Source organism: Phaseolus vulgaris, chromosome 2 (assembly GCF_000499845.2).
Source record: "Phaseolus vulgaris cultivar G19833 chromosome 2, P. vulgaris v2.0, whole genome shotgun sequence".
Lineage (NCBI taxonomy): Eukaryota > Viridiplantae > Streptophyta > Magnoliopsida > Fabales > Fabaceae > Phaseolus > Phaseolus vulgaris.
Window position 1 is genome coordinate 34,349,617 of NC_023758.2, and position 14,182 is coordinate 34,363,798.

The 14,182-nt window shown below is 31.6% G+C and overlaps 1 protein-coding gene across 1 annotated transcript; it reads right to left on the reverse strand.

Annotated features, from left to right (window-relative positions):
• Window positions 1–5,112: 5,112 nt before the first annotated feature.
• On the reverse strand, window positions 5,113–9,707 carry LOC137811631 (myosin-binding protein 2). The gene is made up of 4 exons (XM_068613434.1): window positions 7,609–9,707; window positions 7,317–7,502; window positions 5,848–7,226; window positions 5,113–5,750 (listed from the first exon to the last, which is right to left on the reverse strand). The coding sequence occupies exons 1-3, from the start codon at window positions 8,996–8,998 to the stop codon at window positions 5,869–5,871; spliced, it is 2,934 nt and encodes a 977-aa protein (XP_068469535.1). The 5' UTR covers window positions 8,999–9,707; the 3' UTR covers window positions 5,113–5,750; window positions 5,848–5,868.
• Between the last annotated feature and the right edge of the window lie 4,475 nt (window positions 9,708–14,182).

Here is a 14,182-nt window from a genome sequence, read left to right on the forward strand (position 1 = left end):
TGTGCCATAAATTGTTGTTTCATTTGTATATAATACCATGGTTGTGAAACTTCAGAATTCACTCAAAGAAACTCAAACTATGTTTACAGACTTGTGAATTGGTTCACTGGGCTTGGAGAGGTTCGTGAGGCATCAGAGTGGTAAGGGAGTGAGTTTCGTAGTGGTTGCTTGATCTTAGGTTAACATTGTCTTGATTTTATATAACAGATAATCAATTATGAGTGAAAAAGAACAGTGTATATAATCGATTATGTTGTTAAAAATAATATAATAGGAAAGCGAATTCCTTCAAATGTGACTACTACATCATATACTATATGACAATCATCATTTGTGCATGTATGACTAATTTATGATAAAGATGACATATTTCAACATTTGCTAAATGTATTTTACTATCTCAATGTGAATATGTTTATATATTTAACAATTTATCTTCTTGATAACTTTTTTTTTCAACGTAGTTTGATTTATTATATTGTTTAACTCATTTTTAGGTAGGATTGAAGTTTTTTTTATTGAACTTTTAGTACAAATATTTGACTTATATTGTATGTATATCTAAACTGGTTTTCTGTGCATATCAAGTTTTTGGTTTTAAGTCGAAACCAACTGCATTTTAAAAAAATGAAAATATTTACATCGAACTATGCATTGCTCTATAATTATTCCTTGTGTGATACACATTTATGTTTGCTAGGAATTAGTCTGATGAAGAAATGCATAAAACCATTTTTATATTAAATAAAAAATTCAACATAAAGTTACATCTCTTACATCCTCTTACATTACATAATTAATTCTAAATTTTGATATAAAACATTTCTTTTATACTAATACTACTAAATTCACAAATCAATAAAACTTTCATATTAACCCTAAATTCCCCAAACTTTTAGTCAATCTTTAAAAGAAGGGAGAGAAATCTCATTCCAGCTATAATTAAGATGGTCGTAACTACAATATTTTCTAAAAAATAAAAACAGTGAATATAAATTTGATATTCTAACATTTTAAAATAAATATACACTAAAAAAAGTATTGAATAAAAATTAATTTTTTGGACTAAAATAATTAGTTACTATTTGACTAAATTAGATATCATTCTATAAACTAAAAAAATTATTAGTATATGAAGTAGTTTCTCATATTAATAAAAATTTATATCTAACCATTAGCTACTTATGACTTTGTATTCTAAATTAGACTCTATTAGTTTTTTAGAAACTAATTTATAATCTAAAATATTAGTAGCTAAAACCTAGGTAGCTAATTTAGATACCAATTTAGAAATCATTTTATAATTTTTTATTAATAATAAAAATCACTTTAGAGCTTCTATGAAAAATGATGTGTTGGATTTCAACATGAAGTTTTTTTGTATTAATACTCGTACTGGTAAAGTTCTTCGTCCTCTTCCTGTGAGATGAAAGTTTCCTTCACCAGACTAGGTTAAAATTAACATTGATGGGGGCTGCTAGGGGATATCCTGTACTTGCTACTTGTGGAAGTATTTTCTATGGGAGTATGGGGGAATTTATTGGAGCTTTCTCTACATTCCTTGAAGTTTAGACTGCTCTGGTTGCTGAGTTTTATGGGGTTATGCATGCTATGGAGGAAGCTCAAAAGATGGGGCTTACTAATGTCTGGTTGTAATGTGATTCTGTCTTAGTTTGTGCTGCGTTTACTGTTAGGACAAATGTTCATTGGATGCTTCAGAATCGATAGAATACTTGTCTTAATTACTGTGGGAAAATCAGATTTAAGGTTACTCATATTTTTCGTGAAGGGAATGTGTGTCCTGATAATGTTGGAGATCCCACATCGACTAGAGATTGGGACATTTCATTGTATATAAGTGGGTGCAAACCTCACCTCATGAGTTCATTTTATGGGGTTGAGTTAGGCTTAAAGTCCACTTCTTAATTTGGTATTAGAGTCATTTCGAGTCTATCCTAGTGAGTGTTTGTTGGGCTTATCAGACCACCCGATATCGAGCCGTTATCAGACCACCCATAATATGTTATCCCACGCAAGAGCTGTACCAGGCTTCCATCTAGTTTGTGTTACTTCAGGTGTCAGCCTAACTGAAATGTCAAGTTGTATAATGATGTTTAACATGAAAGCATTTTTATAAAAAAATCACTTTAAATACTAATATTTTTTTAGTGCCTAAAATAGTATATAATTTGATGTGATTAATTATTTTTTATCTCTAAATTTAATTATTATTTAATTATTTTTTTTTAGTAATTAAACATCATCAACTTAAATTTGGATAGAGTAAATGAAAATATAATATAGTGCAAAGAGGGGATGAGAAAGTGAAGAAGATTTTGGAGACTGACCTTTTCTTGGGATGGGACAAAGAAGGAGAGAGGTTGGTGAAAATGTGCCTTGCCATTGATGGATATTGCTTTAAGGCATCTTCATTGCAAAATGGACCTCTCATCTCACCTTTGGTTTCGAATATTACTCTAAAGAGTTAGCGTAACCTATAGGGCACTCCCATTCCTCAAGCTCAATTATTTTCCATTCTTTAATTATTTTTGCAAAAAAATAAAAGTAATAAATACTTTTTATATTTTTACGAAAGGAAATACATCACAATTTGTATGCATTTATACCATTAAAATTTGAAGTTTAAGATTATAGCAAATTGTGAAAAGACGAAAAGTTCAGAATTATTAGTCTCTCTCTCTAATATATATATATATATATATATACTGATATTTTTCTTTCATTACATTAACTATTATATTTCTTAATATAGTATATTAATTAAATTTAATAATATAATATTATATTTTCATATTAAACTCATAATTTTTTAATTGATATTAAGAAAACTACTATTCAATAAAAAGAATTATAACAACTTAAAGTGTATTTACATTGTAAACATTCAAAATTTTCCAGATAATTAATAAAGAAAAGTTAAATAGGAAAAATAATTAATTTAAAAATAGAGAAAATTAAAATATATTAAAACAAAAGTAATATAAAAGGAAGATGGCCAAGATCAAGAACTTAAAAGGAAATTTAAGGAATGTTTGCAGCAAGAATATGCTTTCAATTATAATTTTTATGTTGCCTAAAGTCAAGAGTAGAAATAATGATAAGTGTGTTATATAGTGCGGAAATCCCTTGGCCTAAATAACTAATTATGCGGATAAATACACCTCGATATCATAAAGACAAGTTAAGTAAAAAATTAACTAAAAAATTGTATTTAATATCATACTAATATGAAAATTGTTTTAAGTTAGATTTATAAAAATCTTAGTTATGATAAACTACTTTATTTCTACGGTTATCACTATATAATCATTTTATAGCAGGTTGATGTTTTTGAAATTAATGCCTTTGAAATTAACATTCATTTTGTTACGTGGTTAATAAATTGTACTATTCGAAGGTGTCATTTTCGGGTATTGATGGATATTCTGTCCTAGCGAAGACTTCAATAATTGTTCCTGCTTGGGTTGGGAAGGTCTCCTCCACTAACTAAGGTTGGTCTTCATTCTTGTGGGTGTTGACAGACATCTACATTCGATCTTGATCTTTAGTCAGGACTCAAAGGGTATCTGTAAAAGTCATGCGACGTTTAAGTTAGTGTTTGATCTTTGAAAGGTTAAATATGATAAATGCTAATAAATACGTACCTAAACATAATATTCGTTAACCTATTTATAAGGATGAGTTTGAGACTGTGCTTGTGGACCTAGATTAGCACGGTTTTTATAATTAATTTTTGTATTAATCCGACATTAGGTATAATTTTTTAATTTATTTCCCATTTAACTTTCTTTAAGATGTTGAGGTGTATTTGTCCGTCTAATTAGTTATTTAGACTCAAAGGCACTCGCTACTGTATAGCACAATAAATATGTAAATTTTAATATAACTTAACACCACTAAGGAATAGGTTTCTAAACCTAGATTAAGGTGTAGAAATTAAGGTATTTCTATTTCAACAAGTGTTACAAACCTTAAAATTTAGATATTTTGTTAAAGAAATACTTTGAATTGGGATGAGGTTGTGAACAACAATTAAAGATATTTTTTTCTCATTTTATAGACACTGGGCGATGAATATATGAATACATTGTAGAATAAAAGTTATGTATTTTTGTTTTGGGCCTTTTGTATTTGTTTCTATACTTTTTTAAATTAGTTGTTATTTATTAGTCACTCATGTTAGATAGCTTGCTATTGTAGTCTTATAAATAAATAGGTCTTGTTGACTTTTGTAATAAGTTTCGAAACATACACATTAAAAATTTAAGATTTTCAATCTAATTAAAAAAAAAACTCATAAAACAGATTAATTTATAAATAAAATAATTTTTTATATTTGTTTTCACGAAAAACATCTTGGTTCCACTACATCTTATTTTCGCAGCTCTTCTTTTGTAACCATACCTATTTGGTGTTTGAGCTACTCTGGATACAATTATTTGAACTTACATTTCCTTCTTAATAAAATAAAAATAAAAATGTTGATTTTGTTAGTAAAATAATATCAAAATTAGGTTTATTTAAGAATGTATTGATACTTTATATTTAAAATAAAATTATAAATTGATGCACATCAAATAAAAATAAGACCAATCTATTGTAAGGTTGAGTTAAAATTAAATTCTATAAATTAAAATAATATTAGATTTATTTAGAATTTATTAATAAGATTTTGCTGAATTTATTATATCACTTATTATTGGTCACCCAAAAATATTTAATATCAAAGATAAGTTGACAATCTGATACAAAGAATGAATTAGAAATTAAGGATTAATATTGTAAACCCATTTTATAAGATTTTTATCTTTACAGCAGAAAAATATTTGGTTTCTTGGCATCACTGGCATCCCTATTCATACTTATAGAACATTCGGAAACGTACTCACTTTATCAATAAATAAATAAATAAAAGCGCTTGTTTCAACGCAGAATATTAACTTATATATTTTACTTCAGTTGCATTGTTTTGAACCTAATCAAAGAAGAAGTTGCATTTTGCTTAAAGCACAATCAAATATTCCAACGTGAAAGCAGCGTAAGGTTTAAACTAGAAATAAAACTTGTATCTCATGTTATTTCCAAGCACTATAAACAAACACTCACTTTTTTTTTATATAATTACAAATGAATACATGATGTAGTATACAAGTGACTCAGATTTTCCCCCTCAGAAATAAACAAACTCAAAGTAAAAGGATGCAAAAGAAGAGAAGAGAGAGGCTACTGACCCCAATCTTCACTCTAACTGAAAAGAAAAAATGAAAGAAATGACAAAACTAGTGGCCCTAATTCTGTCTGTCTATGAAACCAGTGCTATTTTACCTGGCACTGGAATCTTTTTTGGATGTCTCCAGCTTTGCAAGCTAGGTCCATGCTCACAAAATACAAGTGACAGGGTGGCTTCACCTCACTAGCCTACACACACATATGCTCATCATCCTCCTTTTCCCACAAAAGGTGATGATGGACACAACCCACCAAAAATTTGGGTTTACTTGGACAAAAGAAACATCAAAGACAATGGCACACTTCTGTTTTCTTGTCCACCATTTCATCAGACAGACAGCACCAGGATTCTCCCCTCTCCATCAGGGAACTCCCACTCAACCTTTTTTCTTCAAATTTAACTCATGCATTCATTGGTGTCCTCTCCTATATATGTACACCACTGTAATGCTCATGCATGCTTCATTTCCAGCTTCTAGATCAACTCCAATGTAACAAATCTACAATGATCATAAGTGCATAAATGAAGACTTTAGTTTCTATATGCATGGTGATTTGTAAAAGACTTTATATAATTAATTAATTCAGTGTATTTACCTATTTGAGCTTTTAGACTTCTTACACTGCTAGCTCTCCCATGTTCTTGACCCTGAGTTCAACATTCCTCAGATCACGAAGATGTTGTAAAATTTCTTGGAGAAGATCTAACCCTTTGTCCCCTTTTCTCAAGGAGCTGATACAATGCTTTAGAAACTCTCTGTCTGCCTCCAGCACCTGTAGTCTCTCGTAAACATTATCCACTTCCTCTTCTAAAGCAAACTTTTTCTTCACCATGTTAACCTTTTCAACTGAATTGTCTTGCAAGTGGGGCAAATCTAACTCGTCTCCACTCAACTCCACGTCTTCTGCTTCTGAACTCATTGCATCGAAAAGTGGGAGGAGTCGCTTGGCTTTTGCACCCATGATTTTCCTCCCTTTATGATGTTTTCCATTTATTTCCTTTGCATGACCATTAGCAAATCCATTTACCTGACCTTCGTGATCATCATCATCATGGTATCCATTCCCATTCTCTTCGGAAAGTTCTACTGATTTAGCATCATCTGAGCAGTGCTCTTCCTCATAATTCAATATAACTAGCTTTTCTTCCAGTACCTTGAGCTGTTCTAGAATTTGTAACCTCTCTTCCTCAAAGTTTGCCAATGATTCCTCCAAATATAAGACCGCATCTACGGGGGTGTTCTGGTTGCTGCATTCTTGATGACTATAAAACCCGTTTTCTTCCTTTGCTTCATGATTCAAGTCAATGGACAATCCATCACTATCTTCAGCATTGCTACAAGAGGGAGACGAAGTTCTGCTTCTCATGCTACCATCTCTTCTTGACATCACCATCTTTTCTCTTACCTCATAGTCATGAACCTTTTTTCTAAATATTTCAAGCTCCTTTTCCAGCTCTTGCTTCTCTTTCTCCCTCTTCATCATGAGCTCATTCAATAGTTGCAAAGCCTCCTGGTCATACTCAGATTGTTCTTCCATCATTCTCTGATACTGCAAGGCTTCCATCTGCATTGCTGCTTTCTCTTCCTGAAGCCTATTTATCATCGCCATTGTTTGATTGGCAGCTATAGCAGATGCACTTCTCTCTTCTTCTAGTTCTGCATACAGAGTGCTCAAAGCTTTCCTTTCAGATTTCAATGCTGCTTTTAACTTTTCCATGGTTACCTCCCCACATTCTATATCACTTATCACACTTCCATCCAATGACTCTTCTGTTCCTGATTCTTTCCTCTCAAGAAGAAGCAATTTCTTGTGTAGCTGATGTAGACTCTCCACAGAAGTGGGTGTGTCAGGAACTTTTTCTTCCTCATTCTCGTTAAGCACCAATAAAGATGGCAAATGGTTATTTACTGTTGGCATTCTCACTTCGATTGACAAGGTTTTAAATTCTACAAACTCTTCACCTTTGTCATCACCTAGTTATAAATTGCAATTAAAAAATTGAATTATCAGAAAGTTTTAAGAATGAACTTCAGGAAAATGGAAGATAAGAAGTTGAGGTTTACCACTTTCATCTTGCACATTAAATCTGACAGCGCTAGTAGATGGATCTTCTTCTATTTGTTGATTTGTATCCAAAAGAACATCCTGGCTTTGATACTCATCCACTTGCTCCTGATCAGGAATTTCAGTCCCTATTGAGACTTCTGCTTCATATTCCTCACCTTGCATTTGTGATGCATCTTCAGATGCTGCAGGAATTAAGAAAGCATTAGAGATAATTGCATTTAGAAAATCAAGAAGCAAAAAAGTATGACAAACTGAAAGGGCTTATTAAGGGGGGGAAATAATTAGAACCTAGAGAAACATCTGAACATTGTTCTGCATCTCTGCTTTCCATGTTTGCTTCAACGTTCTCATCCTTGGTGAAGTCATCAGCAGGTTGAAAAAATCTCATATCTTCACAATTCTGCACCAAATTTTCTTCTTCTAATTGTGACAACAGTGGGGACTGCCCTGTGGTCCTTAACTGAACTGATTTAGCCGCATTTTCGTTCTCCTGGCATGAAAATTCTGCCACAATATCCCCAGAAATGTGCCAATTTTCAACAAGCGGTTCAGCTTCTGCATCAGCACTCATATCAAAGTCCAGAATAAAATCTTCATTGCTGTTGAGTCCTTCACCTCCCACCATATACCTGCTGTGAGTCCTATTTTCTGTAGCGGGGGAGTCAACCAATTCAACCGGAATCAATCTGCAATCATCACCATGAATGAAAAATTCCAGATGTTTGGGTGGAGTCTCCACAGTTATCTCTCTGGTACAATCAACTTGAGCAGCGGATTTCTCACAAGCTTGATCATCATCAGCATCATCATCCATACTCTTACTGGCATTCAAACTTTCCTCTTCAATTGTTTCTTTCCCTTTCTCCACACCCAAATCCAACTTGCAAATTTCATCACAAAGAATATCCACGCTAGCATCACATACAGAACAATCACAACTCTTCTCTGCCTCCTCATCCTTTCTATCCAAACCCTGATCAACCTCAACCACCATGTGGCTTTCCTTGTTTTCTCCATTCCCCTGTCCATCCTCATGATGATCAAGCACAATATCCGATCTGGTGTGATCTTCATCAATCTCTACACCAACCCCGCGTTCTGTCACCAAATTCTGCTTCTGGTCGTACTCCAAAACATTGAGAGAAGGCTTGATAAAAATGCAAGGAGGGTAGAATCTCTTGTCAAAGTTGACACCACAGCAAGAACACCTCATAGCCTCTTCCACCTTCACAATTGCTTTGTCACCAGCATCAGCACTCTCATCCTGAATCATACCTATCTGCTTCATCCATGGAAAGAAACCAAAATTCCGTGAGAGTTTGACATAATCGGGTTGGGACGAGGAGGAGCAATCCTCACACATGGCTTGTGACTCAGCCAGTTTTTGATGAATAGAGCAGAACCCCAGTTTGGAAATCTCAGAGGCATGAGCTTCGCACACAAGATCTCTGCAAGAAGTCTTGTTCTTCCCAGACTCTATGATGTGATCGATTCTGGTGCACCATATGCAGGGCCTTTTGAGGCCAAAGTAATCGGCAAACTTTATGATTAGATAAGAAAAGAGAGAATTGAGGAGCAGGAGGATGATGAGAATCCATTCTAGGATGGCATAGACAAGAACAAGGGTGATTTTGTTGGTGTTTCTGTGTAACATGGTTGCAAACTTGTTGGCAGCCATGGCTGGTGTTCTGTTTTTTTTATATGTACAAAGAAAGGTTTACCTGGAATATCAGATTGGAACCTAAGCAAGTGTTGGAATGAGAGACAGAGAAAAAGTTCGAAGGGAAAGAGAGTTTTCAGACAAGATGTCAAAACTGTATTTTGGGTGTGTAATGTATGAGAGAGAGTAGAAGTGAAGTAGATAGCTAATGGTTTTATTTCGACTGTGTGAGAAATAGGCGGTTTGAATTCAATGAAATGATAACCAAAGGAGGCTAAGCCTAGGTGGTTTGGGGGGAATCAAATGTTCTTCAGTCAAACAAAATCAAACAATTTTCTGAATTTTTATGCTTTTTGACAAAATGGAGAATCACACTTCAACAGTTAAATGCTTTTCACTATATCTATTAAATAAGACTAGTATCGTGTCTAACAGTCAAAAACTAGTTTCTCAAAATAATAAATCTCATTTGAAGAAGTAACACCTTTTAATAAATGCTCTTTTACACACAAAAACTCAGATAGCAACCTTCTGATTACATTTCTGAAAACAAATATGATTATATACCATATTCATAATCTTACATCTGTTCCTTACATCAGACAAGTAAAAAATGTCTAACAGTTCTTGTGTAGTAACTGCTTTATGTATGTATATAGTTTGGGTTTGCAGTGAATTTTTGCAAAGTCTAGAATTTTGTGACTGAAAATATTACTTTTAATTTGATAATTCTGCCAGCTCCTCCTCAATTTTTTTTTATTAAGGCAACAAATGAAAGGGCCCACCAAACCACACACATGAGTTGGTGGACCAGACCCACAGCAAGGGTGGGGCCAGTTATGGCTGCAGATGCTTGAGTCATTATGTGGGTATGCTTCCTAAGAAACTTTGTTTTCTTTATATGAATATTAATATACCCTCCTTCCAACCAATGAAATCAGGTACAAAATCAGACTGTTTTAGAAGATAGCTGCTTAAAACTTAAATTTCACTTATTTTACTTTGTCCACAAGCCTCTTGTGTGCCAATTTTATTTCACAGGGGTGGCACCTTTTAAGACAAAAACCTTATTAACTTGAACAGATGGAAACCGTATCAGAAAAAGTTTGTCGTTTTCCCCACAATCAAGAATACTAGTTAGCTTATATCAGGTTCAGAACCTGTTACACTGATATAGAAAATGTAGTCCAACATATGATTTTAGAATTCTGAATCATGTGTCTTTTTCTTCTTTAAATTCATGAATTTGTTTGTTGAAATGGACATGGCTAGCAAAATAGTGAGTTGAATTATTTGAAGTTTGATAGTATTATTGTCCTGATTGAATTAAATAGATGTTGGATGGAGAATGAAAAAGCTGAGTAATTAGGTGATCCAATTGAAACCCAGAAAGAGAAAGGTAGCCTTAAGAAGTAGGAAGAACAGGAATGCACCGCCACTCACCGACTAATTGGCATGGCACCATATATTTGGAAAATAATGTGATGAGGATTCAAAATTTTGTTCCCATACGTTATCACATCCATCTGTACTTTCCAAAATAATATCCATATTTCAATATCTGTTTTATAAAAGGAATCTATTGCTGCTACCTTGGTGAATGTTATGTTCTGCTTTGGCCCTCCAACAAATTGCTTTTGCTTTTGTCAAGTCTCCACTGCACTACAACACCTTCAGTTTTTCACTCTTTCTCACTTGGCCCTACTGCTTAAAATTCCCCCACCCCACTGCTAATATAATTAACCTAAATTTTCCTCCCATTATAAAATCTATTTAGTACATATTTGCCAGCTAAAACCAAACATAATATTTGAATTTAGATTCCATCCAACCATTCACAACAACTAATAATCCATTTCGACTAGAGATAATAATATTTTGTAGTGTATAAATGAATGTAAATTTTATCTTATAAACTAATTTTATAAAATTGAATTAAATTTAAAATCTAACATTATTATGTAGTTTTGTCTGGAGGAGAATAAGATAGCCACAGGATCAATTTGGGAAAGCGTGGGATCGTGTTAGATAGTTTTTCGAGTGTAGATTTGTTTGACTAGTTTGAAGTCATTGCTTTGAATGGATTGGAGTGTCGTTCGTGTCTCACGACGTTCCTTTGCTGAATTTTTCCCTAGTTCATACTCATAAATGTTTCAGGCGATGTATGGGGAGCGGTATGGATTGTAGTGGTAAGCGAGTTGTGTAAGCATAGGAACAATGTAATTTTTAACAGGGGTGTGGCTAACGTTTCAGAAGTTTTTGCCTTTGTTCAATTAAAGGCTTGGTTGTGGGTCACTACCAAGTCTCATGCTATGCTTTTTTCATTTTCTGACTGGTGTCTTGACCCTCTAGTCTGTATGAGGATGATTTGTTGATGTTTTTTTTCCAGAGATTTATTCTTTTAGGTGGAATCTCAGAGTTCGATTAGGTGAGTTGGCTTGAATTTTTTTGTATACGAGTTGGACCACCTTCATCTCTGAAGTAATTCACATTTATTGATTTTTTATTGCAAAAAATAATGGGTTTAGCATACAACAACACAACAACACGAGAAAATGAGCACATAACAAATCTTTGAGCAAAGTTCAATTCTTGGAATGCTTTGTAGCAAATGGGTTACAATAAAATATTTGTTTGTGCTAATGGGTTACATTATGAGCATTTGTGTATTTGAAAGTTGAAAAGAAAGGTGTTAGAGTATGTGCTAAATGAAGGTTGAATGCCAAGATGGGACCATTTATGATGCATTATTGAATAGGCAAAAGGGCAAAGAAGTAAACAAAAGGGAAAAATAAAAAGGGTTTTAAATTCAAAGTTAGACCATCTTTCTTGGAAGGAACATCAAAGCAAAACTCTCTTTTCAAAGTTAATTACTGATGGAAGCCCTTAATCCTAATTTCCCCCTTTTCTGACCAACAAACCCTAACTATTTCAAAATGTGAAACAAAGAAAAAGGATAAAAAAATTACATTGATTTTTTCTGTTGGAAGCCCTCAGAATTCTTCCAACTTAATCCCAATTCAATTCCCCTAAGAAGCAAAAGCATGGTCAAATCCACCCAAAAAATAATCCAAAAAGCTGAATACTAATCAAAAATTAATTTTACTTAACAGTTTTATTTCGTTTTGAAATTTAAAATTATTATATTTAAATATTATATTATATATTTTGAGTTCACTCATAATTAATGAATATACATTAATTTAATTCTTGAAAATTAATTTACAGTTTAATTGTATTATACTTATATTTCTCAATAATACTAAATGTGTATTTATACTTATAGTTTTTTTTATTACAAAACTACTTAACTCATTTATCATAAATATAAATGAAAGTTGAAATTACAATAGCAGTTATATAAAAAGTAACAAAAATTCTCTTTGTTTAATTTTTGTTGTCATATATTATTTAACAATTTTGCAGTAATTACAGTAAAAAATTTATATGATAGAAGTTACAAAATTAATTCAAATCAAACGTAAAACATAATTAGCTTCCTTCAGATTTTAGATTAAATTAAAATAAAACTAAACTAAATTAAATTGTATCCAATTCTTATAATTGCATAATAGAAATTCAAACCTAACCCAACACCTACTAAAAAAGGTAGAGTTTGGAAATGATATTGTTCTTCAACTTTGCAATTCAAGAGGCAAATGAATCCCATAGTTCTAACACATGACATGATCCAGAAATTTGATGAAAAAAAGAACCATGTGAATAAGAATAATATACACAAAAGGTTGGCTATGTTGGTCCACTAATTTGTTGAAATAGTCTAAAAAGTTTAATTGAAAATTTCAATTTTGGCGATTGTAGCTAAAAAAGAACTCAAGAATTGTATTTGTTATCTAATTTATCAACTAGAATGGGACCCATAGGCCTCATCTTAAACGGTTTGCGTGGGTACAAAGACATCACCCAACAAAATTTAAATTAATAAAACATAATGAAACGATTGTTGAAGTATTTTGCTTAATCTTCCATCTTAATCATAAAAATGGACCCTATTTTCCAATTTCAATCATAACTATTGAAACCTTGTTTAAGTTATATCATGGAAATAATGTCTTTTGGTAGTAGATTCCACCTTCGATTTTAAGAGGGGTACAAGAAATGTAATTGCAATTTACTTCTACTTGAAAAAAAAAATGTAGTGAAAATGATACATAGTAGAAGAAGATTATGGGTGACATAATGGAGGATATAAAATACCTAACACATTATTAATACTATTACATTAAAATCTTAGACATTAGGTTAAATGATTTTGTAAGTTGGTAAGTATAATGGTTTGTTGTGTCCTTGTATAGTAAGAGTGAGTTGGAAAGGTTAAATGGGCAACAAAAATGGGAATGCTACATATTTCATTCATTCTATTTTAACTACTTTTATGATAAAGTGTGAGATCCTATTATAGATAGATAGATAAGAATGAAGGGGTGATGGTTAGAATGTCTAAATCTTTGTTTCTTGAACATCAAGAGGGTTTTCTTTTTTCAACAAAAAAATTTACACTTAGAATAAATAATTTTTTTTAGTTTTTTTTATAAAAATATATATTAAAGTTAAACTTTATAAAATTAACTTATAAAATGAGATTTGTACTCATTTATATATTTTAAAATATTTTTATTTTTTTTAACAAAATGAAATTGATACCTTCAAAGATGTTAATTTATGGAGTTGATAATTCATTTTTATTGAATATTAATATATTAAATTAAAGATTGTAATACAATCAAAATTCTTAAAAAAAGTTATGATGGGTTTAATACACATAATTTTAAGTATGCTAAAAAAGTTTAAATAGGTATGCTAAATTAAATAATAATAATAAAGTACACAAAGAGAAAAATATAATTAAAGATACAATACTTTCAGAATTTTAAAAATAACTTAAAAATAAATGAAAAATAAATTCATAAAATTAGAAGAATAAATAATATATAGGTGTAATTTAGCTAGTAACTTCTAAAATCATAATGTTTAAATTTAATTAACTCATTAACATTGATTGAGATAAGTGATAATGAATTGCATGTATGATATATTTCGCATCTGAAATAAATTATATTTAGAAGAAATACGTATATGCTAAATTCTATGCTAGTCATTTACGTTCATATTGTGTCGGTAATTGTTCCTGGTAAAAGAATAAATGAAATTTGCACAAAATTTTAGATTAAATTAAACTTT